We start from the raw sequence: 26,189 nt of genomic DNA on the forward strand, positions 1-26,189 counted from the left end.
AATGAAAAAGCTTTGGCAGTCCATTTTGGTATTTTAACAAATCAAAAAATGTGCAGTATTATGTCATCAGTGTCTCCTGATGGTCATATCCTTATATGCCAGTGAGACAAGAAATGGTGTTGTGCAGGCTAAGGATTGGACATGCAGGACTCACTCATAGGTTCTTGATGCCCGGCAAAAATCCTTCATTTTGCAATGACTGTATTGTCCCCGAGACTGTGAGACATATCCTGGTTGAACGTCTTTGGAATCAAAGGTATATAGGTTCCTCTCTTGGGGATATGACAAATGGACATTTCATCTTTGCAACAATTCTTGTGAAGGATTGTAATTTAGAGCAGCTATATATGTTTGTGAGGGAGGTGGGCCTCCTCAACAAAATTTAGATCATATATGTACATATACAGTATGTGTGTATGTGTATGTATATTATATGTTACAGGTATGATTATATATATATATCTTATATGAGACTCCTTTTAAACTTGTTCATTTATTTATCTTTTAAATTTCCTATTTAATTTTATTACGGCATCAATAACCTACATGTTGTGACACCAGTTTTAGCTGCCACAAGTTGATCAGCCAGGAGATGCTTTCAGTGTAGAATCCTCTCTGCAGTGGAAGAATGGGACAGGGTAAGAACTGGCTTACTTATGCAGTTACGAGGCACAAACTCAGAGGTGTGTGTCTATTAAAGTCGCTTTATCACCTGAGCTGAAGGAAGGAAAAAAATTTTCCTCAGTTGTGCCTGGAATGAACAGTGTGGCCAATCAGCTGAGCAGGGAGGACCAAGTTCTATCCTTGCAAACAACTTTTCATCCACATTTCTGCAGTTTAATAGGAGCTCAAAGCACTTTTCTGGGTCTTTTTCCCAAGATTTGTATTCTGTCAACCAGTTCCAGATCCAAAATTACTGCAGTAGACACGTGATGTTGGACCGGTTTTATCTGGATCTTATTTTTTCCTGTTTGGCTATGCTTCAAACAACAACCATCGATTCTGGCTAACTGGATTCACACATGACCTCAGTGACTCCATGGTGGCTATACAGGGAATGGTTCCAAAATTTCCTGTCTCAGAACCTCCCCATGCTTCAGCTGACCTTGTGCAGACCCTCGAATGTGTCTTTTGAACGAGGCTTTCCCAAGGAGTGCAGAAGATCCGTCATTAATTCCAGAAGGTAGTTAACTAATGCACTGCATGCGAGAGACAGTAATCAGCCTTTAGAGTTTAGCAATTTTATCAAAATTCTAATAACACTTTATAAATACAAGGTTTGTCTCTTCATGCTATTAAGGGGAACTGCTCCACGTTAGCATCTGTGTTAAGATGTTCTGGTCTAGATCCCTTTGCTAACCTGGACACTAAGGAAGCCTTCAGCTCCTTAAGTCTTGATTCCTCATGATCCAATTAAACCACTGGGCTGAAACTTAATGCAATGCTGGAGTATTTAAGTATGCCTTCATGTAAACCCTTAAACTCAGCCTTCATAAAAGATTTGATGATCAAAACTTTTTTTATGGTCAGTGAACTCCAGGCTTCTCCTGCAATATGGGCTTTACTTCACAACAAACAGTCCTTCCTTTTTTCCCTTTCCTGCAAGTAGTTATTTGTTAAGTCTTGGTTTCCTCCTCGGTTATTTTGTCACCCAGTCTGCCTTCCTTGGTGATAGATAGGTAATCCTCCCTATGTCCAGTCAAAAATATAGTTTCTGAGAGCAAAGGACTAGGGACCTCAGATAGTGTTTTAAACTGGATGGACCTCCAGCAAAAAGTGCCATGGCGCTTCTGTTGGAGAACCTGGTCAAGGAAGCACACACTAATGTAGATCCCTCTTTCTTGCCACTGCTGAAGTACTGCTGAATGTAAATTCCATAATTATTTTTTAGCAGAGCAACTCTAATTATTTTCCAGTCTTGAATATCGTCAGTATAGACCAGGAAGATGTAACTCCAGATTTGCCTTGCATCATTTGCAGGAAGTAGAGATTCAGTATAGTCATGCAGAGCACTCGCACTCCTTGTTATGACAGGGAACTCACATCCTGAATGTTTAGGATACCTATACTCTATCCTTTTTCTATTTACTTGGGAAATTTTTTGGGAGTATGAAAATTAGAGTAAACGATAGTAAGAGCCTTCATTCATTTACCATCTTTGCTTTGCTGGCCTAGGCACAAGGTCTTTTGTCCCACTTTCATCAAAGTGAGAGTGGTATCCCTTGCAAGAAACCTCCAGCTCCTTTCAGAGGTCCTTGCAGCCTAATGAATTAGCCCTCTCCTGGCAAGAGTATCAGCAGTTGGATTCTATTTGTTAGGTAACAAGCACCTTATTCCTGGTGGAATTTTGTTGTTGCCTGGTGGGTTATAATTATTTAACCTCACACATTTCTCCCACCACCTTTTCTTCAATGTGTGAATGAATCAGCTGTCACAATAAGAGGTAAGATTCGTTTAAAAAATCAAAATTTCTATAATGAAATTTATTTTTTAAATACCCATCTATCATGTATCTCCCCACTCATGTGGATGGAGAAAAAACTGTATGGTAAACAGTAGACGCTTGAATCTCCTGAAAGGGATGGGTTAATAGACGGTTAAAACTAAATCCTATTAATTTTTTAGTTTCACACTATCATCCTCCCACCTGAAGCTATAGGAATTACAGCCATCATAATTTTTTATTATTTAAAAAAAAAAAAAAAAATTATAAAAATTTATGTTTTCAATCATTATGGGACCAAATAGGAATAGAAGTATCATAATAAAAAATTTGCCAAAAATGGAAAAAAAATATTCTGTGCAAGTGACAACTGTCTCAGAAGAAATGTCAGGTACTACAAAAAAGTTTTTTTGAGCTAGCCTTGAAATCCTAGTTGTAATCCTTCAATGAACTGGATTAATAGGGTCAAGGGCCAATTGGATAATGGCAAAATCCAGCTAAGGGCGAGTAAAAATATGTAGGGATGTTCAAGGGCAACCTGTACCTTTCCTCACCTAACCTTGTCAATACCACGTAACTGTAAAGACTCAGTATGCTTATAAACACCATCCATCACACTTTGAAATTAAAACTTTATGCAAAAGGCAATAATCTGCCTTTATTCTCCATATTTGTGACAAAATATACTGCTTGAGTATGCTTTGTTTTTCTCACTCATAAATGACAGTGCAGTAGGTATTTATTTACCTTATCTGTTTACCCACAGCCTACCGTGGTTTCATCACCATTAATGTTTATTTTTATATAGCAACTTTATAAGTTGTTACCATACTGTATTACTATACATGAGGTACAAATGTGCATGTGTGAACTATTGACCTAGGCTAAGTCTTACACTCACAGTATCCATTTGCATAAGTCAAATAAGCTATTACAGCTGTATTTAAGATAAAAGTAATGGTAATGAAACATATTTTACCTACTGAAACAATTTATACCTGTAAATATTATCATGTTAAAAATGGAAAATGTATAATAAATTGATCATCCAGCATTTGCAATGACTAATGTTCACATTCACACATGCTGATTGAGCCCACTAGTGAAAGAATTGAGAGAGTCATTTTTTAGCTACTGAAAGAAACACATGGATTACTGGACTTATTTCTTAGTTGTGTGCATAAATGTAAAATAGGTATACAAAGGTAAACTAACATACTGTGTTGAAGTAAAATCTCAAAATTGCAAAACAGCTGTTTCCGTATTCATTTGTGTATGTCATACTTGGTCTTATGTCAGTTCTTTGATAAGTGTTTGTTAATTATGAGAGATGGTAATGAATTGTTACATAAGCCATAAGTTTAGTAATCTTGTTTGAAAGCCCACAGTAGTCTAGTACAGTCCACCAAAAATGAAATTTGCTCAGTTGGTGAAAAACTGAATGAAAAGTGGGTAACTGCTTGTGTAAAACACCCTGTGTTTACATCTTAGTACATACTCAGTGATGATTGTCCAAAGCAAATTTATTTTAAGAACACTACTAAAAAGTAGTTGAACATTTTCAGTTTTACTGGAATTAATGTAATCCTTTGATTATCTAGATTAGTAGAGCCAGGCCCTGTCAGTTAAAGGCGAGTAAAAAATTTTATGAGTGTGCAAGGGCAATTCCATACCTTTCCTCACCTCACCTTGTCAATACTGCATAACCATAAACACTAAATATGCTTATAAACAACCACCATCATACTTTCAACTGAAAACATAGTACAAAAAGCAATTGTCTGCCCTATTTTCCCATATTTGTAAGAAACAACCCTTGTAAATACAATTACTGGTGTTCAAGGGCAACTCGCTATCCTTCCTCACCTTATTTTTCAATACTGCATATCTGTAAATACTAAATATATGCTTATAAACAACAACCATCGCACTTTAAACAGAAATATTTATGCAAAAAGCAGTTATCTACCTTATTTTCCTGTATTTGTAACAAAATAAGCTCCATAAATACACTTAAAAAAAGGAGCCCCTTTCTTTTTCTCTCATATGTGACAGGTAGTTCAGCAGGCTACACAACGGTTTTCATTTGCACCAAGCACTGGAAAATACATCATATTTTACAAAAAAAAAAAAATGTAAACCCCCTTTTTTCTCCTATGCAACACAATATGATAGTTTGCACAAACAATTTTATCAAAATTCTAATAACACTTTATAAATACTTTTTACTCTTCCACTTACCTGTGTTGCACGGTCCAAGGTATGCTTTGATGGCTAGAAATTTTAAAAACTTTGTCTTTGATGTAAACAAAAAAGTTATTGTTTCTCTCTCTCTCCTCACTCTCTCTCTCTCTCTCTCTCTCTCTCTCTCTATATATATATATATATATATATGTGTGTGTGTGTATATAGGGGGTATATATATATATATATATACTAAACCTCAATTGGGCATATCCTTTAATAAAACATTAATTACTGTGTCGTACACAACCAAACAAGTTCCAGGAAGTTCACCGACACCATCAAATGACTGCGTGCATATTTATGTACCCTATGTACGCGATTGCTCTTATCTTTTGTAAAACTAAAAGAATTTCATATACAGGCAGTCCCCGGTTTACGACGCTGGTTCCGTTCTGACGACGCGTTGTAAGCCAAAAATCGTCGTAAACCGGAAAAATCGTCGAAAATCGTAAGAAAACCTTACTTTTAATCCTTTGGGTATCTTGAAAATGACATAACCTGCATTTTTATTGAGTCTTTCATGAAAACCCTCCAAAATTTTACCATTTTACTGTTTTGAAGCTAGAGAGAGAGAGAGAGAGAGACTGCCTCACCACTTATCTACCAGAAAAAGACTTGGAATTTTACAGAACTACATTGCTCTCCCATTTTTACTTTAAGTATCATCCTACATCAAATATAGCTTAAATTATTATCCTGTTACTACTGTATTAATCTTTGAAATTATATTATCTTTTCAAAGTCATCTTAAACACTAGTACCCTTTTCCAGTCAGAGAGAGAGAGAGAGAATGAATTACCACTATGACTTACATTCAGCCATTCTTGTGCTGGCACGAGAGAGAGAGAGAGAGAGAGATTTATCTCTTTAATCTCTTGAGGAATGTTAATCCATTTCTCTTTAGTGCGACTGACAACAAAAAATTGTTTTTTTCTTTGCCTTCCAAAGATGTAGGCTACCACTACTTTTACCAAGCACTTTTAAAGCACCATGAACACACACACACACACAGTGTGCATAGGTAGAGACTCAAATTAGCAGTATCTTTTCCTGTGAGAGTGAAGGGCTGAACTTAGTATCGATTTATAATATATCTATCCATTTCTCATTCTACCTTTTGGAGAGAGAGAGAGAAGGGAGAAACTGATCTTCTGCCCTTAGTCTGCTTTGAAAATGCATAAATGTTGTAATTTCAGTATGCTGTATTATTATTATTTAATCTTATTAATATTTGAAAATTAGCTCTTATTAGGTAAGTCATTTATATATCATACAAACGTAGTTAGTCATCATCTCCCACAAATTTGTTAGAAAAATGTTTTGCAGTCATTCTCTCCCTCACGTTGGTGAGAGAGAGAAAAAAAATACTACACACGCTCTTTATAGTGTATGCAAAGCCCGTGAGGTACAAGCTTTGTGATTGGTTAAAATCCCACCCTTCCTGCCAATAGCATGTCGTCAAGGAGGGTGGGAAGGGGATGAGGGGGTTGTTACAAGTTGTTATTGGCTACTGTCAGTCCTGCCAGCCAATAGCGTATCGTCATGGAGAGAAGGGGTTGCTACGAGCTCTGTTATTGGCTAATTCTAATCCCCCGAGCCGGTATCGTCATAAGCCTTCAAAAAAGCAATAAAAAAAATTGTCACACAAGTGATGATGGGATTTTAGAATATTTTTATGTTTACATACAGTAATCGATACTTTTTTGAAGGATACTGTATATGCAATAGAGAGAGAGATATGGGCGTTTGGCCTTACTTAAATTGCAGAAGTGGAATTATTCGAGAACAGAGAGAGAGAGAGGTTGAATGAAGTGATTACATCGGTAAGCAGTTTTATGATTTCATGGGATTTTAATATAACTTTTATAAATACTTAGCTGTGGTTACTCAATATTAATATTTTAAAATTAGTAAATATTTTTTTCATCATAAAAAATATCAGTAATTTAGTGAATATTGCTCTATGAAAAAATCCGCGAATGTAAATTTTCTTCCATCGTATGCGTTGGACACCGAGTTATCCCAAATATTACAGTCGCAAATCATAAGAAAACTTTAATTTTATTCCTTAGGGTGTCGTGAAAACAACAAATCCTGCATTTATATTGAGTTTTTCACAATAAAAACCCTCCAGATATTGACCATTCTGCTGTTTTGGATGCATATCTCTTCTGATCGTCGTCGGACTGGCGTCGTCCAAAATACCGTCGAAAATCGTTAGGAAACCTTACTTTTAATCCTTTGGGTGTCTTGAAAACAATGAATCCTGCATTTATATTGAGTTTCTCATGATAAAAACCCTCCAAATATTGACCATTCTGCTGTTTTGGATGCATATTTCTTCCGATCGTCATCGGATTGGCGTCGCTGAAATACCATCGAAAAATCGTAAGAAAACCTTACTTTTAATCATTCTTTGGGTGTCTTGAAAACAATGAATCCTGCATTTATATTGAGTTTCTCATAATGAAAACCCTCCAAATATTGACCATTCTGCTGTCTTGGATGCATATTTCTTCCGATCGTCGTCGGACTGGTGTCGTCTGAAATACCGTCGAAAATCGTAAAAAAACCTTACTTTTATTCCTTTGGGTGCCTTGAAAACAATTTATCCTGCATTTACATTGAGTTTTTCAACAGAAAACCCTCCAAAATTGACCATTCTGCCATTCTGGAGCCATATTTCTTCCGTCAGACGGGCGTTGTCAGCGTCGTAAACCTGGAACATGCGTTGTAACCCAGGAAATGATTTTTTTATGAATATATTTGAAAAGCGTCATAAACTCGGAACGTCGTAAGCCGAAACCGTAGTAAACCGGGGACTGTCTCTATATATGTATATGTATGTATATATGTATATATACTGTATATAAAATAGTGTAAATGAGAGTACTATAGCATAAAATATAAATAAATATGTGAAGGAGTGTGTTATTGTTAGGCAGTGATATAAAAATACCTCAGGTATTGTTATCGTGGATAAGTAGGTATCATCTGGACAAGATTGTGCTTATCTTTTGGTATGCAAAAAATTAAAAAAGAGAAAACAGTAAAAATATAAATAATACTGTAGCTTAAAATGTAAATGAAACATTGCAGTAGTGTGTGTGTTACTGTATTAGGCTTTGATGTAAACATATCTCTCTTCTCTCTCTCTCTCTCTCTCTCTCTCTCTCTCTCTCTCTCTCTCTGTACTGTACATATCCTTTAATAAAATGTGAATTACTGTATCATAAATGTAAAAATACAAAACCAAACAAGCTCTGTAGAGTCAGGTCTATCTAGCCCTCTTCACACTTCCAACACAGCATCTCCACCTACTCCCATCCAGAGAAACTGCTCCCTAGCTCCACCCATCTTCCGAAACAACCCTTTCTGAGAGTTCCTCTACACAGTCATATTGCCCCTCCTCTCCCATGGCCCCCAGCCATCTGACCCCCTCTCCCCACTTTGAAATTTCTCAGGACCTCACCAACCCCCAAATCCCTTTCTCAGTCTGCATGTGAAATACTGGAATAAACAGTAAGTATTGAAATAAAAACCGAATCAAGGAACAGCTGTTTGCCAATGTTAGTTACCGTAACTAGCACGCATTTATTAAGAGTTTTGTTACAGTTGTCGACTTGTTGAAAACTTGCTTGTTGTTAATGTAATCCCATAAATAAAATAAGATATATTTTTATTCACCCATTATGCAATGAAGATGGTGTTAAGAAAATATGCCAATAGATTTAAGAAGCAGCCATTATAGCTGTGGCTGTAGAAATGAATAATGAGCAGACTGCAAAATGTTTTGTAGCCAAAAGCAACATCTGAAACTGGCAAAATCACACATAATTTAGTTTACTGCATACATAAATAAATTAGTTGCAGTTTGTAAACCCAGCTTTGATAGTTTACGAAAGAAACATATAACTGAATTGTTTCATTCGGCATCTAAAAGCGGTGATGATGTCAGTAAAATGCAATTAACAAATGATTTTAAGAATGTAAACAGAACCAGAATGCAAATGACGCATGATCACTCTGTTCATATATTGTAATATGATAACATGACTAATACATGCAATATAATGGGATACAATAAAATAATTTTATTAAAATTATCATTATTCTTAATACAACTATCATTCAACTCTTGCAAACAGATATCTGTCGTTGTAACACTCTAACTTGGATAATAGTCAGTCTCTCTCTCTCTCTCTCTCTCTCTCTCTCTCTCTCTCTCTCTCTCTCTCTCTCTCTCTCTCTCTCTCTCTCTCTCATCGACCATAATACCTATGATGATGCTCCATCCTCCACTAAAAAAATTCTGGTTTTTAGAATTCCAGATGAAGAATTGTAAACTTGTACTGACAAGCAACCAGTTTAGAGACAGCTGATTGCCGATGTCATTTACTGTAATCATCAAGCGTTTGTTTTAAAACTGTTGAAACTTGCCAATTCTCAATGGCTTCTTTAAGTAATAAAATAAGATAAATTCTTATTCATCCTTCATGCAATGAAGATCATAAGAAAGCGCACTACTAAATTGAAGCTACAGATTATGCCACGGCTGAATAAAATGAATAATGGGTAGGCTGCAAAACGCGTTGGAATAGGCAAAAGTGGTATCCAGAGTTGATGAAAACACACTTGCTGCTTTTACAATCTAGTAATCTGCACATTTTAAACCCAACTTTGTTAATTTTTAAGATAAATATCTCCGAATTATGTTTCTTCTCACAACTAATGGCAAAGATGATGTCTGTTTCACTCAGTCAGCTGAGATTTTGAGAATGTAAACAATATCGAATGTAAATGGCATGCAAACACAATGTTTATATTCTGTAATACAATAATATGATGGTAATACATGCAATATACTGTAATTGGATACAGGAAGCAAACAACTTTTATTTAAATCATCATATAAATGATTATTTTTTTCCAAAAAATATTTGTTAGAGCTTTTCAGTTTTTGGAATTATGGGCAAGAGACTGTAAATCTGTATCTAACGAAACTATTGAAATGTATAGGGAATCTCTCTTACTCCATTGACAAGTATGACAAGACTATAAGTATGAAATAATTATGTTAAAAGTAATGTATATATAATGTTTTAAGAAAATGTTTATTGTTTTTCAGGCAGGTATCATGACAAGTTTGAATGCTCGTGTGAGTATTCTTGCAGCAGCTAATCCTGCGTATGGACGCTACAATCCAAAGAAATCTGTTGAGCAGAATATTCAGTTACCAGCTGCCCTCTTATCAAGATTTGATCTTCTTTGGTTAATTCAGGATCGTCCAGACAGGGAAAATGATCTGAGGTAATCATTTCTTGAAAATATTTCATTTTTTTTTCCCAAAGAAAATTAGGTTTATTTTCTTGTGTCTTATCTCAATCTAAGGAAGACCTTTGAAGAGAAAATGAGTCAGTGAGATAGAGATGCTTGGTGATTTTATTACTACAGTTTTGTTACAATGTATATATACTGGACTTGAAAGATGTTTGGAATTATAAACAGTTTGTAGGCAAGGGTCAGCTGTGTGGGAGTCAAGGTTTTTGATTTAGTGGACATGCCAAATAACTACTATGTTGTTAACATTACAGTCCATTTTTCCAATATGAGAATATGGTCAGCAGAATGCATTGCATATTAGGAATTTGCATTTTAGAAACAACACTTCTAAGGGGAATGAATGTATATGGTTGGCATACGACTTAGCTCTTCGTTAGAAGAGTTGGTAGAGCTGCAGACTGTCACTCAATGGGCCGGAGTTCAATTCCCCAGCCGGCTGATGAAGAGTTAGAGGAATTTATTTCTGGTGATAGAAATTCATTTCTCGCTATAATGTGGTTCGGATTCCACAATGAGCTGTAGGTTCCGTCGCTAAGTAACCAATTGGTTCATAGTCACGTAAAATAAGTCTAATCCTTCGGGCCAGTCCTAGGAGAGCTGTTAATCAGCTCAGTGGTCTGGTAAAACTAAGGTATACTTAACTTTTGACATACGACTAAGCCTTATCCTTAGTACAATTAGGAGTAACCATGTTGGTAAAATAACAGGCTTTGATGAAAGAAAAATCTAATTTTGGTAGCTGCTGTTCATCTTTTAAAGGTGATTCTCTCATGGTCTCACCATAGTTGGTGTTGGCCAGAATAGAGATTGAGTATAAAAGGACTCAATGCAAGAGGGCTCATTTCCTTACATACAGTGATTACCCAGTTTTCTCTTTGTCCTTACACAGATGTGTGATATCAGTGCTTGAGTTGGCCAAATGTCCATTGCTCACCAGGTCTGTAAAAGAAAAACTCACCACAAATTCCCATGCCTTATTCACCAGGGAAAGCGGGTGGTTTTAGGACTCACAGTGGCTACCAAAAATAGGTTCTTCCTTCATCACAACCTGTTTTTTGATAGTGTAACTATTGTTCATCCTCAGAGTAGCATATACATGAAGCTGGAAGGTAACAAAATGACTTAGTGATCCCAACAATGCAGATATATTTGGTCCATGGTAAATTCACTCAAGTTATTGTCTGCCATGTATTCAGGGTACCTACTGGGGTTTCACAATGAAGGTAGGAAAAACAAGAACCTATGTGTGTTATTCTTTGCAGTTCTAAAGTTACTTGGCATAGCCTAATTATGCCAGATTGGGGTGTAGGATTATTTTGTTCCCCTCCTCAGCAAAATCTCAAAATTACCACGGCATGAAGTAGGCCATTTAGTGTCCATTAAGGCACCAGTGGGGCCAAGGACTTAGCATAGCACCTACCTTTGAAAGAAATGCCTCCAGCAAGAGCCAGGGATACACCCAACCCCCGGATGTCATGTGAACCAGGTAGGGTGTGGGTGTCAGCTTTCTAATTAACTGTTTTCCCCCCACTGCTTATTATATTTTGTCACTGCAAGTGCCAAGCTTCAGGGAGCAGTGAAAATCATAACATATGATTTTTCAAGTAGCTCTAGTGTTGTTCATTTTGTCCTAGAGAGCTCATTTTGGTCCCGTTCTCTTGGCAATAACTGAACATTATCCTTAAATGATCAAAGTCCTCCCAAAGTATAGAAAAGTAAGAAAAAATTCAATTTAGTGTAGCTGAAAATGCAAATTTATATAACTTGTTTTACTTTTCTTTGTGACAGGAATTTTAAATACTTTTTATTGTATAGCTGATAATATTTCATTTTCATTTATATATAGTTTTACATTATATATTTTGGAAAAAAAATGAGGAAATATTGATAGAAAATGAAAAAATTTTCACATTGCTGTGTGAGTTACCGCTAGATTATGCAAGAAAAAGTTTTTAAATCCCTAGCTTCATTAAATTTTATTCTAGAGGGCTCATTATGGTCTTGTTTTTTGGAAAATGATCGAACTTCATTCTTTAATCATCAAAATCCCCCTAAAGTTTAAAAAAGTAAGAAAATTGTGGCTGAAAATGGAATTTTATATATGTAACTTACCCAGTAATTACATAGCTAAGAGTCTCTACTTGTACAGCAGCTTGAATTTTGAATTTCGCGGTAGCAATTTTTTTGTTTGTGTAGGTAAGGTAAGAAGACCCCACCCATTTTCGGGGTAAGAGAGAGGAACAACACAGCCAATAGCTCAATTTTGTCGAGGCCACACACACACACTGTTGACAAAGCAGCTTGGTTTTGGAACACTGGTTTTTTTTCCCATTTGGTGAAGTATTTTGTTATGGTAGCCTCTCGGCATTGTTGTTTAGACCTAATTTTCATTTTTTCGACAGTTATAACGATTGTTGACTTGATAGCTAGTTAGTTGTGTCTGGCACTAGCTCTTCTAGTTTCCGGTGCTGCAGCAAAGGCTGCAGTACCCAGATGACCAGATTGACTTACGACTCGCGTACCCTTTTCACCAATTGCAAAGGGCAGGTTTGTTCAATTAATTTAATATGTGATGAGTGCAGGGAATGGGGTGAGCAAAAATGGCAGACCTTTGCTTCTCATTTAGCTAAATTAGAAAGGGACTGAAAGAGAAAGGTGGCTGCTAAAGCCGGTGGGAAAATAGCTAGTCAGACTTTGACCCCTAAATCCATTAGTACTGACACCTGTTGTCTCTTCTCTTCTTAATCCTGCCTCAATTCATTCTCTTAGACTGGCTCCCACACTTCCGAACCGGATTGCATCGCCAGCCTAGAGAATAAGTTGGATCAAAGGTTGAATTTGGTGGTAAGTACAGCAGCCCAGTTAGGGGTGTTGGTGCATGTCCTTACAGACAAGTTTGAAAAGAAAAGTGAAGTGTTAGTGGATTCCCCTAGGCAACGGTTACTGCCATACTCCCCTAAACCTGGGAGGAGGCATATTGGTAGCCCAAGGGAGGTCAGTGGGGTCTGGCCATGGGCAGTCACCCCCTCATTCAAACCTGTTGCAACTCAGGTTGTGATGAGACAGCCACTGGAAAGGCGTCTCAGACGTGCATCAGCTGTCTTCTAGTTCGAGAGAGTCTTCTCCTAGCAAGAGGCGTCAATGGCGCTTCTCCGAAGAATCTTACCCGCTGAAGGGACGGTCTTCATTCAGGGATCAGTCTCCACCACTGCCCAGCAAAAGGTTGAGGGAGCCTTCCTTCAGCCCTCAACCTTCTTGCAGTAAGTTGGACAGCCCGCTTGCTTCTCCTCTCCTGAGCACCAGGAACGAGTGTACAGTCACTCCTCTTCATCTCGGAGGCGCTCTCCTTCAGACTCCAAGCACCTTGCTTCGCGTGAGCAACTTCGTTCCTCGTGTAAGCTCCCAGTGTTGGCTGAATGACTGTCATACACTGAGTACCCAGTAGTGCCTGAGTACCCTGAAGCGGCTGATCACACTGTGCTGGTTGAGCATTCTTCAACAACTCCCAAGCGCTCTAGGACACCTAGAGACTGACTTTCATCTGTGCAAGTGTTTCTGTGGTGCCAGCCCAAGATTCAATGACGTCCTCTAAGCTCCAGGCCCCAACTTCGTCCAGTTCGTCTGCAAACCTTCCGTCCTCTTCTGGTCAGACCCATCACTAGCTCCTTTACAGTGCCAGTTGGACAGTATTTTACAACTTCTTCAGAAACCTTCAGCGCCGACAGCACCTCCTTCTTCAGATCTTGCTTGGTCTGTGATCTTTTTAGATGATGAAGATCTTCATCAGGACTTGACCACATCTCCATACGTGTCCCTGCTCAAGTTCATACTACAGAACCTCTCAGAATTCTTCACTCCTGCGACTCCTACCTCCCCGTCTTCATCGTTCATGGTGAGTAATCACCCTTCAGACTCTGTCATGCTCCCTAAGACTTTAACGTAGACAGTATTTATCCTATGTCGTGGGGGAAGCTCCTTCTCTGGGAGTGGCTGCCTCCTCCCAGGGCGACTTCTCGGGACTCATTGACGCATGACATAGATCCGCTCTCTCTTCTGCCAAGGTATTCTTTTCGGAGCTGGAAATGGATTGAAGAGCCTTTTTAAAATCTTTGAGGTATTTAGCTTTCTTCACTGGTGCATAGGAGCTTTGGCCAAGAAAGTTCACGACCCCTCTCCCAAGAGACTGCTCTACAGATTTTCTTAACTTTCTTTCCTTTGGTGACAAGGCAGTTAGAGATGGTTCTCAGGAATTAGCTGCCCTTTTTGCAATGGGCATCCTCAAGAAGCGGGAACTTTGGGTTTCCTTCACACCTAAGGGCATGACAGCTTTGCAGAAATCGGCCCTTCTGTTTTCCCCACTTGACAAACATCATTTGTTCCCGCAACCTACGGCAAGTGAAATTACTTTGAGCTTGCATAAAAAATCGATGCAAGATCTTTTGACTCGATCGACGAAGTGTCAGAGAGATTGGCCCACCTTCTCTGCCAAGTCCTCTTCTCCTCTTCAGCCATGGCCCTTTCATGGAGGCAAACATAGGTCCCAGTCCAGGCCTTGAGGTGCAGTTAGGTTTGCATCTTGAGCAATCAAGAAATCTGCAATGAAGCCATGCCCCAGTTGCTGCCAGGCTACTTCTGTTCTGGGAGAGAAGGAGATATGAAAGGGGCAGATTAGTAGTTAGGAAAAGTACTAAAAGAGGGATTTTCATCCCCTTCAGGTAGAGTCTACCCTTGACCAACACTTGTCATATTGATGGCTTACTCCGTAGGATTGGAGAGATATTTGGCCCTTTCAAAGGAGGTTTCCTGTCTCCTCAACAAGGGAGCCACAGAGGTAGTCAAGAACGTTGAGTCGAAGGGATTCTACAACCGTCTGTTTGTAGTGCCCAAGTCTTCAGGAGGATGGAGACTGGTGCTTGACATGAGTGCCTTCATAGAGAAGTCAAAATTCAATATGGAAACAACTCATTCTGTTCTTGGATCCATCTGTCAGGGAGACTGGATGATTTCCCTAGACATGCAAGACACGTACTTTCATATTCCCATCCATGTAGATTCAAGAAAGTACCTCAGATTTGCATACAGGGATCAAGTCTTTCAGTTCCGAGCACTTAGTTTCGGCCTCTTGACTGCCCCACAGGCATTCACCAGAGTACTCGCTCTGGCTCTTTCGCTCTCCCACGAAGGAGCGTTGCATGGAGGACCTGCAGAAGATGCTTCTAATGACACAGGAACTAGGATTATTGTTGAACCACAAGAAATCGCAGCTGACTCCCACTCAAAGAATTCTCTGTTTGGGGATTCAGATAGACTCTCGAGTTTTCTGGCCTCTCCATCTCCCAAGAGGGTACAGTAATACCTCAAACTTGCACGAATTCAAACACATGAACTTTTCATGAAACCTAGCTAATTGTCATACATGAGTTTTTCAGACATGCTAACCTTTGCAAATACTGAGAAACCCTGGAAAAGTGTTTATGATTAATTTTTTATGTAATTTTGAAGTTTTCAAGCTTTTATGTGTAAATTAAATAACATTAAATAATAAAAGTAATAATTTCTCTCTCTCTCTTTTACTGAGATGGGAGAATTTGTATGGTATGTTTATTTGTTTTGTACGATAAATTTTTTACCTAATAAGTACTAAATTCCAAATATTAATAAGATTAAATAATAATAATAAAAATATGTTTACAGAATTTTGTATGTGATACGTATTTTAAACAAACAGGAGGTCTTTCCGTCATCTTTTGAAAGAAGCTTGAAGGCAAAGCTGTCAGACATGTCGATTTAACATGACAAGAAGGGGGACTGTTGCTGATTAGTGGGTCAGAGGTCTCTCTCTCTCTCTCTCTCTCTCTCTCTCTCTCTCTCATGTGTCCGTAATAATTCATAAAAAATTTCACTCTTAAATACAGTAAGGACAACTGTTATCTCTCTCTCTCTCTCTCTCTCTCTCTCTCTCTCTCGCAAGGCTGGCATTACGGTACGTTACACTACGGTTGATATTTAGTCTATATGTATGGTACGGAATTACAGTATGATAATTTTACCAAAGTACGGTACGGTACGATTCAGGTACAGAAAAAATGGGCAAAATTCTGTACCGTACCGTACCTTAGGCTTGGATATATCACTAAGCAATCACTACTACATATTTGGGCGCTTCAGTGACTGCACAAATAGATAGCTAATACTTACCATTTTAGTTTATAATGTACCATGCATGCGTGTGTATGTGTGTTTGTGTATGTTTGGAATTCTTAACTAACATGTGTATGTCTGTTTGTAATTCTTGAAGTAACACGTTACAAACGTTTACAGCATCAGTATATAATCCCATTGCTGTTATTGTCGATACTATCATCATCATCATAAAAAATCATCATTATTATTATTATTACGACAAGTGAATATATACACGTACATGTAAAGTCCCTTTGCTAATTTACACCTGTCAACATTGAAATTTTCATAAAGCAGGGATTTTACTGAAGTAGATTGAGTTTGCTTATAGTACAGAATTACAGTACATTATTTGTACCATACTGTATGGTACAGAAAAATAATTGAGGATACAGTACAAAATTACGGTACGGTATTTTAGCCAGGTATGAAGTACAGAAAAACATTCCATACCGTACCGTACTACCAGTCTTGCTCTCTCGTCCGTAGTTAGCACAACCTATGTATTACTGTTTCTCTGTATGTCTTTAACTGTACAGTAGATAATTTTAAATTTATCTAATTTTACCTGTACCATCTACAAACTGTAAATGCGCCGTTCTAAAACATAGACATAGGGCATTGCAGAACAAAGTGAAAGAAACCGAATAAAGAAGTTTTTAAAAACGAGGTTGAGAAGGCTTCTAAAAATAGATTGGTGGAATGGGGAGAGAGAAAAATAGGATACTAATCTTCACACACCTATATTTTTACGTCAGCCATTTATTTCTAATGTAAGGGTAATGTATTAAGCTACCTTTTAAATGAAATTACACTAACTTTAATTTCATTTAAAAGTTAAATATTGAATTTCCATCTTTTGATACCTAACATAAGAACAACTCTCTCGTTATTCTCTGTCTCTCCATAATAATTCATAAATAATTTAACTTGATATTTCAAGTAAAGACAATCTCTCTCTCTCTCTCTCTCTCTCTCTCTCTCTCTCTCTCTCTCTCCATAATAATTGATAAATAATTTCACTCTTTTTAAGGGTAATGTATTAAGCTAACTTTTAAATGAAATTACAGTAACTTTAATTTCATTTAAAAATTAGTACAAGACTGAATATCCCACTTTTGACATCTAATGTAAAAATAACTCTCTCTCTCTCTCTCTCTCTCTCTCTCTCTCTTTTGATTTTCAGTCTCCAAATAATTGATAAATAATTTCACTCTTTTAGGTAAGGACAACCTCTCTCTCTCTCTCTCTCTCTCTCTCTCTCTCTCTCTCTCTCTCTCTCTCTCTCTCTCTCTCTCTCTCTCTCTCTCTCTCTCTCTCTCATATAGTTAGCGCTCACACAATTTTACCGCTTATTACTTCTCCGTACATCTTTACCTGTACAGTAGATAGTTTAAATTGATCTAATTTTACCTGTACCGTCTACAAAGTGTAAATGCACTAGTGTGGCAGATACGTTCTAAAACAAAGAGACATAATAACTAAGAGTTGTATTAGTCCAAATAAAAAACACTGTTCATGAAAAAGCATTTCATAACAAGAGAAAGAAACATATAATAAATAAATTATTAAAAAGAGGTTGGGAAGACTTCTAAAAATAGATCAGTCGGAAGGGTGGAGAGAGAGAAATTCTCTGCCAACTCTATTTTTATCAACCATTTATTCCTTTTTTTAAGGGTACAGTGAACCCTCGCTACTTCGCGGTTCGACTATCACGGATTCACGACTTCGCGGATTTTTTCCATTACGTATGTATATTATAAGAGAAAATATATAGCGGATTTTCCGGAAATTTCAAAAATAGTCGCGATGTATGAAGACCCAAATATTTCATTAATTCCATTAATAATTATTAATATCTGCTAGTACTGTTGGTTCATTGCATTATGACATATAATTCAGTACAAAATGAAATTAAACAAAAGATGCTTCACTGCATCGCGGATTTTTCAGAAATATTCATCGAAAAATTAAAATTAAAAAGTACCGCCATATTGGCAGCCATATTGCGGAAAACAGCGATGTTTCGTCATGTTACGTGAGAAGAACGACTTGCGAGACGACGCCAAGGACTGGAAGCTTCGTATATACCCACAGGCACTTGGACAAGGCACGTGGAGTGGTACAGTCAATGTTCAAAACTTACGATACTCTCAATCTAGATTTTCGGACAAATTGTCAACATAGAAAGCAACATCTGGCAACTACGGCATGGGGAGGTGCATTGCAGGCATAGTTGCTGAGGAGTCACTGATTTAAAGGGACACGTTATCTTTCTAATTATCGTAGTGGCTTACTTGTGATTTCGGGCTCTATGTTTTTACTTGAGAAAAAGTTAAAAAGTAAAAGCAAAATAACAAAAAGCAAAGCTTTTATGCGTTATTAATTATGTATAGTTTCACTATTCAAGCTCTCATTTTGAATTAAATCACATTACTAGGCCTATTGGTCCTTGACATTTGTTTGTATTAAGTTGTTCATTGTAGGCTTAATGCCTGCCTTGCATATAATAAGTATTGATGCAAGTCTATTGTTATTTAACTGAATCATAAAGGATAAAAGGAATAGAAACAATAATTCAAATAAAGATTTTAATGAATTATGAAACGTGAAATGCCCTAAGAAACTAAATATAAATTATATTTCATGCAATCACGCAAGAACACAACGGAAATATGAAGCATAAAAATAGTCTCTCTTTCTCACAGTTAACAACAGTTCGTCAAATAATTTAATTTTCCTACTGTGTCTTACACATTATGATAGTGAATAAAAGTAATAGTAAATTTATATTCCTTTGGTATAATATGAATTAATATTCCTTTGGTATAAAAGTAAATAAATTTCCCTTTTTATAAAGATGAAATAATACATTATTAACCTATGACATAAATATGAATAACAAAAATTAGTCTAATATTTAGTATGACCTCCATCATTGTCAATCACAGCTCTTAGTCTATTTGGCATTGAATCTACTAACCTTTGACAATAATTATTCATCCCTCTTTTTCGGTCTTAATGACTCCCACACAGATAGGCAGTGTTTGATCAGTGCAGGTTTGGTTTTATTGTCCCAGTATCCCATTCCCTTACCATTTGTCCCCAAAGATTTTCTATCGGATTGAGGTCAGGAGATTTAGCTGGCCAGTCTATACGTATAACATTGTTCTGTTCAGCAAACCATTCGCTGACCACTTTGAAAGTTATGAACAGAAGAGTTGTCCATTACAAGATAGACTGGCAAATGACCCGGTAGTAGAAGTTTCCTCACTGATGGGATCAGGACTTCATCCAGAATTTCTACATATTGCTGTCCGGTTAAACGCTCGTCGATGGGAATCAGTTCCCTGGTCCACACGCAGCCATCCATCCCCATAATCCTGCAGAAATTCTTCCACTTCAGCATGACGGTTGAATATTTTCTTTATTGAACCTAGAGATTGAGATACACAAAAAAATGTTATCGCAAGTAAACGAAGAAAATATCAACGCTGAATATCACCAATAGTCTATTAATAAAAATGAGCAATAAAATTTTACATTGATATTGAGATTGTTTTCTCACTCTCGATAGGTAATTCGTTAGAATTCCAATAGGCTTGAAATGTTATCCTTGAAAGCAAAAAGAAAAGTTATATTTTAAGGAGCTTGTTGGTATTTAATCAGTGTAGTAAGGAACGTTCATGTTACACATAGGCCTAAGCCCACATGAAAACTATTGGTATTAATTACTTACCTTGCAGTTATTTAATCAATATAGTAAAAAAGTTCATGTTACACATAGGCCTAAGCCTACATGAAAACTATTGGTATTAATTACTTACCTTGTAAGTATTTAATCAGTGTAGTAAAGAAAGTTCATGATACACATAGGCCTAAGCCTACATGAAAACTATTGGTATTATTTACTTACCTTGTTTTATTAGGTCGCCAGCAGTGGAGTATACCATGATCAAAATTAGCAAAAGTCTTCTCATCACACCATATAACATTATCCCAGAATCCTGACTCAAACGGTAGATACTGAAGAGCAAAAGCTACTCGTTGCTCTTGGTGATTTTGAGACAAGGAGGGTTTGATTGCCGGTCTCTGCGGTGATGAATTCCTTGGTTGTGTAATCTCCTTCTCACCGTAACATTAGAGATTTGAAGACCTAATTCCTGATTCACTTTCGCAGCAGTTGTTATAGGCTGTGAGATAACTTTAGCAACGATCTGTTCATCCTGCTCTCTAGTAGTGCATCGGGTCGACCTTTTCTAGGCTGATTCTGGAGGTTCTCTTCTTCGTTGAACCGCTTGATTCACCTGAATACTGTTGTCCGACTGATATTTAATTTATATAATTTCTATGGGGAGGATATTATTTTTATGCAGTTCTATTATGACTCTCCATTATAGCTAATGAGGTTTCTTGTCTTTTGGCTCCAGGATTTATTTGAAGTCGCCAAGATGCTCCATCATCACAACGTGAAGTCGGGTCAGCGAAAGTAGGCTAAATACTGAGCAGGGAGCACCACCACTGTGTCACGTGACAAGTTGCACATTGCTTTGGCGGCTTTTCAGGCGTGCCAACCTTTCGGAGTCAGGGGTGCGAATTTTCTCGTGCTGTTATTGTTTCGGAGATTGCGTGTGGTTGCCAGCCCTGATGTTATCGTTCACATTTCAGAATGTTTCGTTTTATTTAGTGTATAATATCCAGAAAGGCAAACTTTTGAGTAGTGAAGATTTTTATTTTATTTTATATTATGTATAGTATTAATATATGTACTGTGTTGCTCTTATAATTCAAAATAAGTTTATAAAAAATCAAAATAATTCTTTTCACTTGTGAACGATAATCAAAGTACACAGTATCGTCACTAATGAACGCGACTGTACATAAGAGAATATCTTATCACTGTTGATGTTTCATCTTAAATCACTGTAAAAATAATTAAAATCCGAATTTCATACGTAAGCAACTCAAGGATACTGTATACTCTCTCATCACCAGCTTGTCAAGACTTAGTCTCGTCCCAAGCTACTGTGCTGTACAGTACACCATTTCTCTCTCTCTCTCTCTCTCTCTCTCTCTCTCTCTCTCTCTCTCTCTCTCTCTCAATGAAATATGAATTACTGTATCATAAACTTTTATGTACAGAATTAAAAATAATTTCATTGATAAATTTGTTTCTTTTAGCAACTAAAAAATTATTTTCCTAATTCTTTCGTTAGTAGTGAGCAGCTTCAGTCAGCTGATTCTCAGAACGTAAACATTACAAATATGGGACGATCTTTTTTTTATGCATATTACTGTGATAGGAGATCAAAATAGTAATACTGTACAGTGTTTAAGTGCATAGGAAGTGTTTATAACAGTGTGGGAAAGGCTATAAAGCCTTTAAATATATACCATGTATATACAGTATATGCCTCCCTAGGGAGGGACCAATGCTACTTTTATGAATTTTACTTATCGCGGGGGTTCTGGTCCCCATTATCCGCGATAGACGAGGGATCACTGTAATGTATTAAGCTAACTTTTAAATGAAGTTATAGTAACTTTAATTTCATTTAAAAGTTAATAATTTGGGAGCATGATTAGAGTCATATTTAGTGTTTAAAGTTTAGAAATAAGCATGTATTAGCATTTTTAGAGACCGTGCCAAACTTATGTGAAAATTCACCCTGCGCGAGGGGTTCTGGAACCTAACCTCGTGTAAGTTCGGGGTATGACTGTACTTGCCCAGTAATTATGGATGGACCCCGCCCTCCTCCCTGCGCTTGGATATTTAAGCATAAAGAAATTGAGCTATTGGCTGTGTTCCTCTCTCTTACCCTGAAAGTGGGCGGGATCTTGTCACCTACACAAACAAAAGAATCGCTACTGCGAAACTCAGAATTTAAGCTGCCGTTCAAGTAGAAACTCTTAGCTATGTAACCACTGGCTAAGTATATATAAAACTTAATTTTATCATGAAAATGTCATTTTTACGTAGCGTCTAACTTTACTTATCACAAAAACTATCAGTACCAGGAATTTGAAATATGTTTGCCTTGTTGCTGATAATATTTCCTTTTCATTTATGTATAGTTTCATATATTTTCTACAAGAATATAAGCAAAAATACTGTTAGAAAATGAATGAAAAATGTCTCATGTTGCTAGACCATGCAATGTTTTTAATCGCTCTAGTGTTGTTAAATTTTATCGTAGAGAGCTCATTTTGGTCTTGTTTCTTGGGACTTCATCCTTAAATCATCAAAATTCTCCTAAAATAAAAAAGTAAGAAAAAATTTGAGTTAAGTGTAGCTGGAAATGAAAATTTGTATACCATATCTGCTTAGCACAAAAATTATTAGTGCCAGAAATTTGAAATATTTTTTATCATATAGTTGACAATATTTCCTTTTCATGTATATATGGTTTTATATGTTTGGACAAAAGATATGAGAAAATATTGGTAGAAAATATTTGATAGATTTGTTGGGGTGACTGATGGGTCTCAGTGACAAGTAAGGGAAGTGTGTGAATAAGAGAAATAATGGAACAAATCACAGACACCTACGCACACACATATATAATATATATATATATATATATATATATATATATATATATATATATACACACACACAGTAGAACCCCGGTCCTCGACTGTACTAGAACTTGACATAATCGGATTTCAACACGAAAATGTTGAGTAAATTTTAAACGAGCTCAAACAACAAACCGAATCCGACCCGATGAATCATATGATGTATGTAGAAAAAGAGTTTCAAGCGGCTGCCGCTAGTTGGCGTTGTTGGTGGTGTTCTTCCCATGCTTATTTAAAAGCATTTAAAGCCCACACATGCTGCTGCTGCTGCTGCTGTTGAAAAACAAGCCAGATTATCACATTAAATTAATAATACAGTATTTATAAGCCGAATTACTGTATGTCTGTTATCATAAAATTAAGAAAAATTTCCTAAATTACGTCGGAACTCGGCAGCTTGTGGCAGATATAAACAAACCACAGCGCCACCCTGGTGGTGTATATACAGTAATTCAGTTTATAAATACTGTATTATTAATTTAATGTGATAATCTGGCTTGTTTTTCAATGTTATCATTATTAACAACAGTTTTCATGTGTACCCATTGCAGTACATTCTGGTAGTGCCTATAGGCTACCTAGCCTAGCCTATGGCGCTCGGTCTATCATCGGTAATGCGGCTGCATTGGTCATAGGCCAATTTTTTTTATACAGTATGCATTTAAAAATGTAAAAAGTGCTTCTGATACGGTGAGTTATTCAACTCTGAACTTATTTAATTGTAATTTGTGTAAAGTTTTGTATAAAAAGGCAAGGTTGGGGTAATGAATGGTGGTCAGGAATGGATTAATCCATTTTCAGTTATTTCTTATGGGAGAAATTAACCCAGAATTCGACAAAATCGAATCTCGACACTTCTGGAACGAATTAGCGTCGAGGAATGAGGTTCTACTGTATATATATATATATATTGTGTTATATACAACAAATATGTGACTTTTTATCCTGATCCTCCAAGTCCCCACACACACACACTTCATAGATAGATGGAGATGGAGAGGAACTTGGGCAGCTTTGAATGAAAATGCCTGGCTTTCATGCCAAGCATGGTCCTGGAGGTCAAAGTGCCCCAGTACTTTTTTGTGTATTATAACTCCTAAACTAGTCTCGGCTGGTACATGGTGATCTTGCCAAGGGAGCACAGGAAAGTGGTGTCTCGCCATATGCCATTCATAAAGCATACTTGATACCTTTTGCCTCTGGCCTTTCCCAGCCTTCTCTTCTTTATTATCCCCCAGCCTCAACCAATCAGGAAGACCATGAAGGGTCCTTTGGGAGGAGATGGTAGGTCTAGGGTTCTCGTAGGCTTGTTTAACCGAAGGAGGTGCAGCAGTCACGGCAGAAAGACCGCCAGGTGGGGCAGGAGGAGAATCTGCTTGTTCATCTACAGGCAGAGAATGTGCATGGGGAATCCTCATGCCAGAATCGGGCCACTGGTCCTCATTGTAGTACTGAAGGGCATCAGCAATGTGTTCATGAAAGTGATGAAGGTTGAACCTCTTCCTACCCCTGGTTTACTTGAAGTAGAGGGAGTATGTATTCTGGAGGGCAAGTTAAAGGAGGTAGAACACTGTCTTCTTTGTCCAGCGGAGAGACCTTGCAAGGGAATGATAATTGATCTATTGTTTCACAACCATAGAAACCTTGGTGTACGGATGAGTGGTTCAGTGCTGGCGTATCCATTTATCAGGCTGAAAAGCTGGATATCCTGCCAGCAGATGACTGATACGTTGCCCATCCTCCTGAAGGGTATCTGTCCATGACACAAGTACCGATGCTTTACCATCCTCTTCAGCGAGTTTGGTGCTTTCTCACGAAGGCAGAGTACCACTACAATAAGTGCAGTGATCATAGAGTTCCTGTGCAAGGCTGACAGAGTTGTAAAAGTTGTTCATGAAAACATGGTAACCTTTATGCAGGTGGATGCCTGTAAGCCTGAAAACAATGTCACACAGTGATGCAGAAACACCATGGTAAATAATGAAATCAGAGCCATATTTTGCTGGATTCATGAGTTCAATGTCTTAATTGAGAGGGCCCCTTTCCACTTCAGCATACCTCTGTCGAGTGAAAGATTTTTCAGGGGCACATAGAGACTCCTACACTTATCAAGTAGGCACTCCATGACAGGCCGAATAATAATCAACTTGTCAGGATTATTTTTGGGTATGGCCCACCTGTTGGAGGTGTGAAAGTAATTCCCAGTTGCCTCAAAATGCCTGCGTGACATTGCCACCAAGAAAGCCCCCATCATATATGCATTATTCCTTGCTCAGGACATGCTAGTTCAGGCAAGCCAATGATGCCCATCCAAATCAGAATGCCCAAGTACTTGGCAGTGTCAGTGACATTGCACCCAGTCCACGTGACTATGAATTCAGCTTTTGCCATGTTGAATTTCAAAAAAGCAAGAGCTCATTTCCACATGGAAATTAAAAGGCCCGAAAGGAATCTTGGACAGTTTTCATATAAAAACACCCTTGACTTTAGTGTCCTATCATCTCCTCATTTGACAGTGCGGGTGCACAAGTTTGCAGTAGCACACTCAGCACACCAGTCAACCAGACACACTCCAGAATGATGGATGTATGACTGACAAGTTCAGATTTGCATCCAGGATTCAAGTCTTGTGTTTACAACTAACCGTCATTTTGCCTGATTCATTGTGTGATCAACAATACCTCCAAACCAAACTCCAGCAACATGTTTTTGGCTCTTGCTCAGTCAAGAAGCAGTGTCTAGGAGCGCCATTTCATTTGACTTAATGCAGTTACAAACTTCCTGTGAGGAGTGGGAGATGTAAGCAGTAGCTGCTGCTGCTGCTGTAATTACCAGTTGATCCACAACCCAAGGAGAGAATATTATGTGGATCTTAAGACAGTTCCAGGAGTCACTGTCCAAATAGGCACTCTTTTGATACCAACGACACCAAGGTAGTGCCATGGTTACACTTTCCTCCCCCAGAGATTTTTCATTCTTTGGAACATTGACCAGGGCAGCAGTCTCCTCCTACACACCCTTCCTTGGAAGTTAAGCACAGTTCTTTTAGACTTTAAAGAGTCTCAAGATCCAAGATAGACACTCCTCGGTGTGATAGCAATGACACCATGGTAGTGCCGTGGTCAACAAAAGGTCCTAGTGTCCTTTCATCTGCTGTATTACAGTACAAGTACCTGAACAGACAGAAGAACATTCAGTGCAGTGGCCAACCAGACATCCCAAGCAAGATGGATGTAATTACAACATGTATTCGCTGAAGTCAGGAGATAAGGGCAGTTGATCTTGTCACCTTGACTAACGGAAATTCTTTCAACCTCTGAAGAAGCTTGATTACAGTCCTTCATTCTTGACTTACTGAAGTTGGTGCTGTTCTGTTCTGTCTTCTCGCACCTTT

General features: G+C 37.6%; 1 protein-coding gene across 1 annotated transcript in view; it reads left to right on the forward strand.

Moving 5' to 3' along the window:
- Positions 1-26,189, forward strand: part of Mcm7 (minichromosome maintenance 7) — a 224,013-nt gene that overhangs the window by 142,033 nt on the left and 55,791 nt on the right. The window contains exon 9 of the mRNA XM_067108054.1: positions 9,819-10,000. Within this exon, the coding sequence (XP_066964155.1) occupies positions 9,819-10,000 (182 nt within the window). The remainder of the gene's footprint in view (positions 1-9,818; positions 10,001-26,189) is intronic.

Source organism: Macrobrachium rosenbergii, chromosome 8 (genome assembly GCF_040412425.1).
Source record: "Macrobrachium rosenbergii isolate ZJJX-2024 chromosome 8, ASM4041242v1, whole genome shotgun sequence".
Lineage (NCBI taxonomy): Eukaryota > Metazoa > Arthropoda > Malacostraca > Decapoda > Palaemonidae > Macrobrachium > Macrobrachium rosenbergii.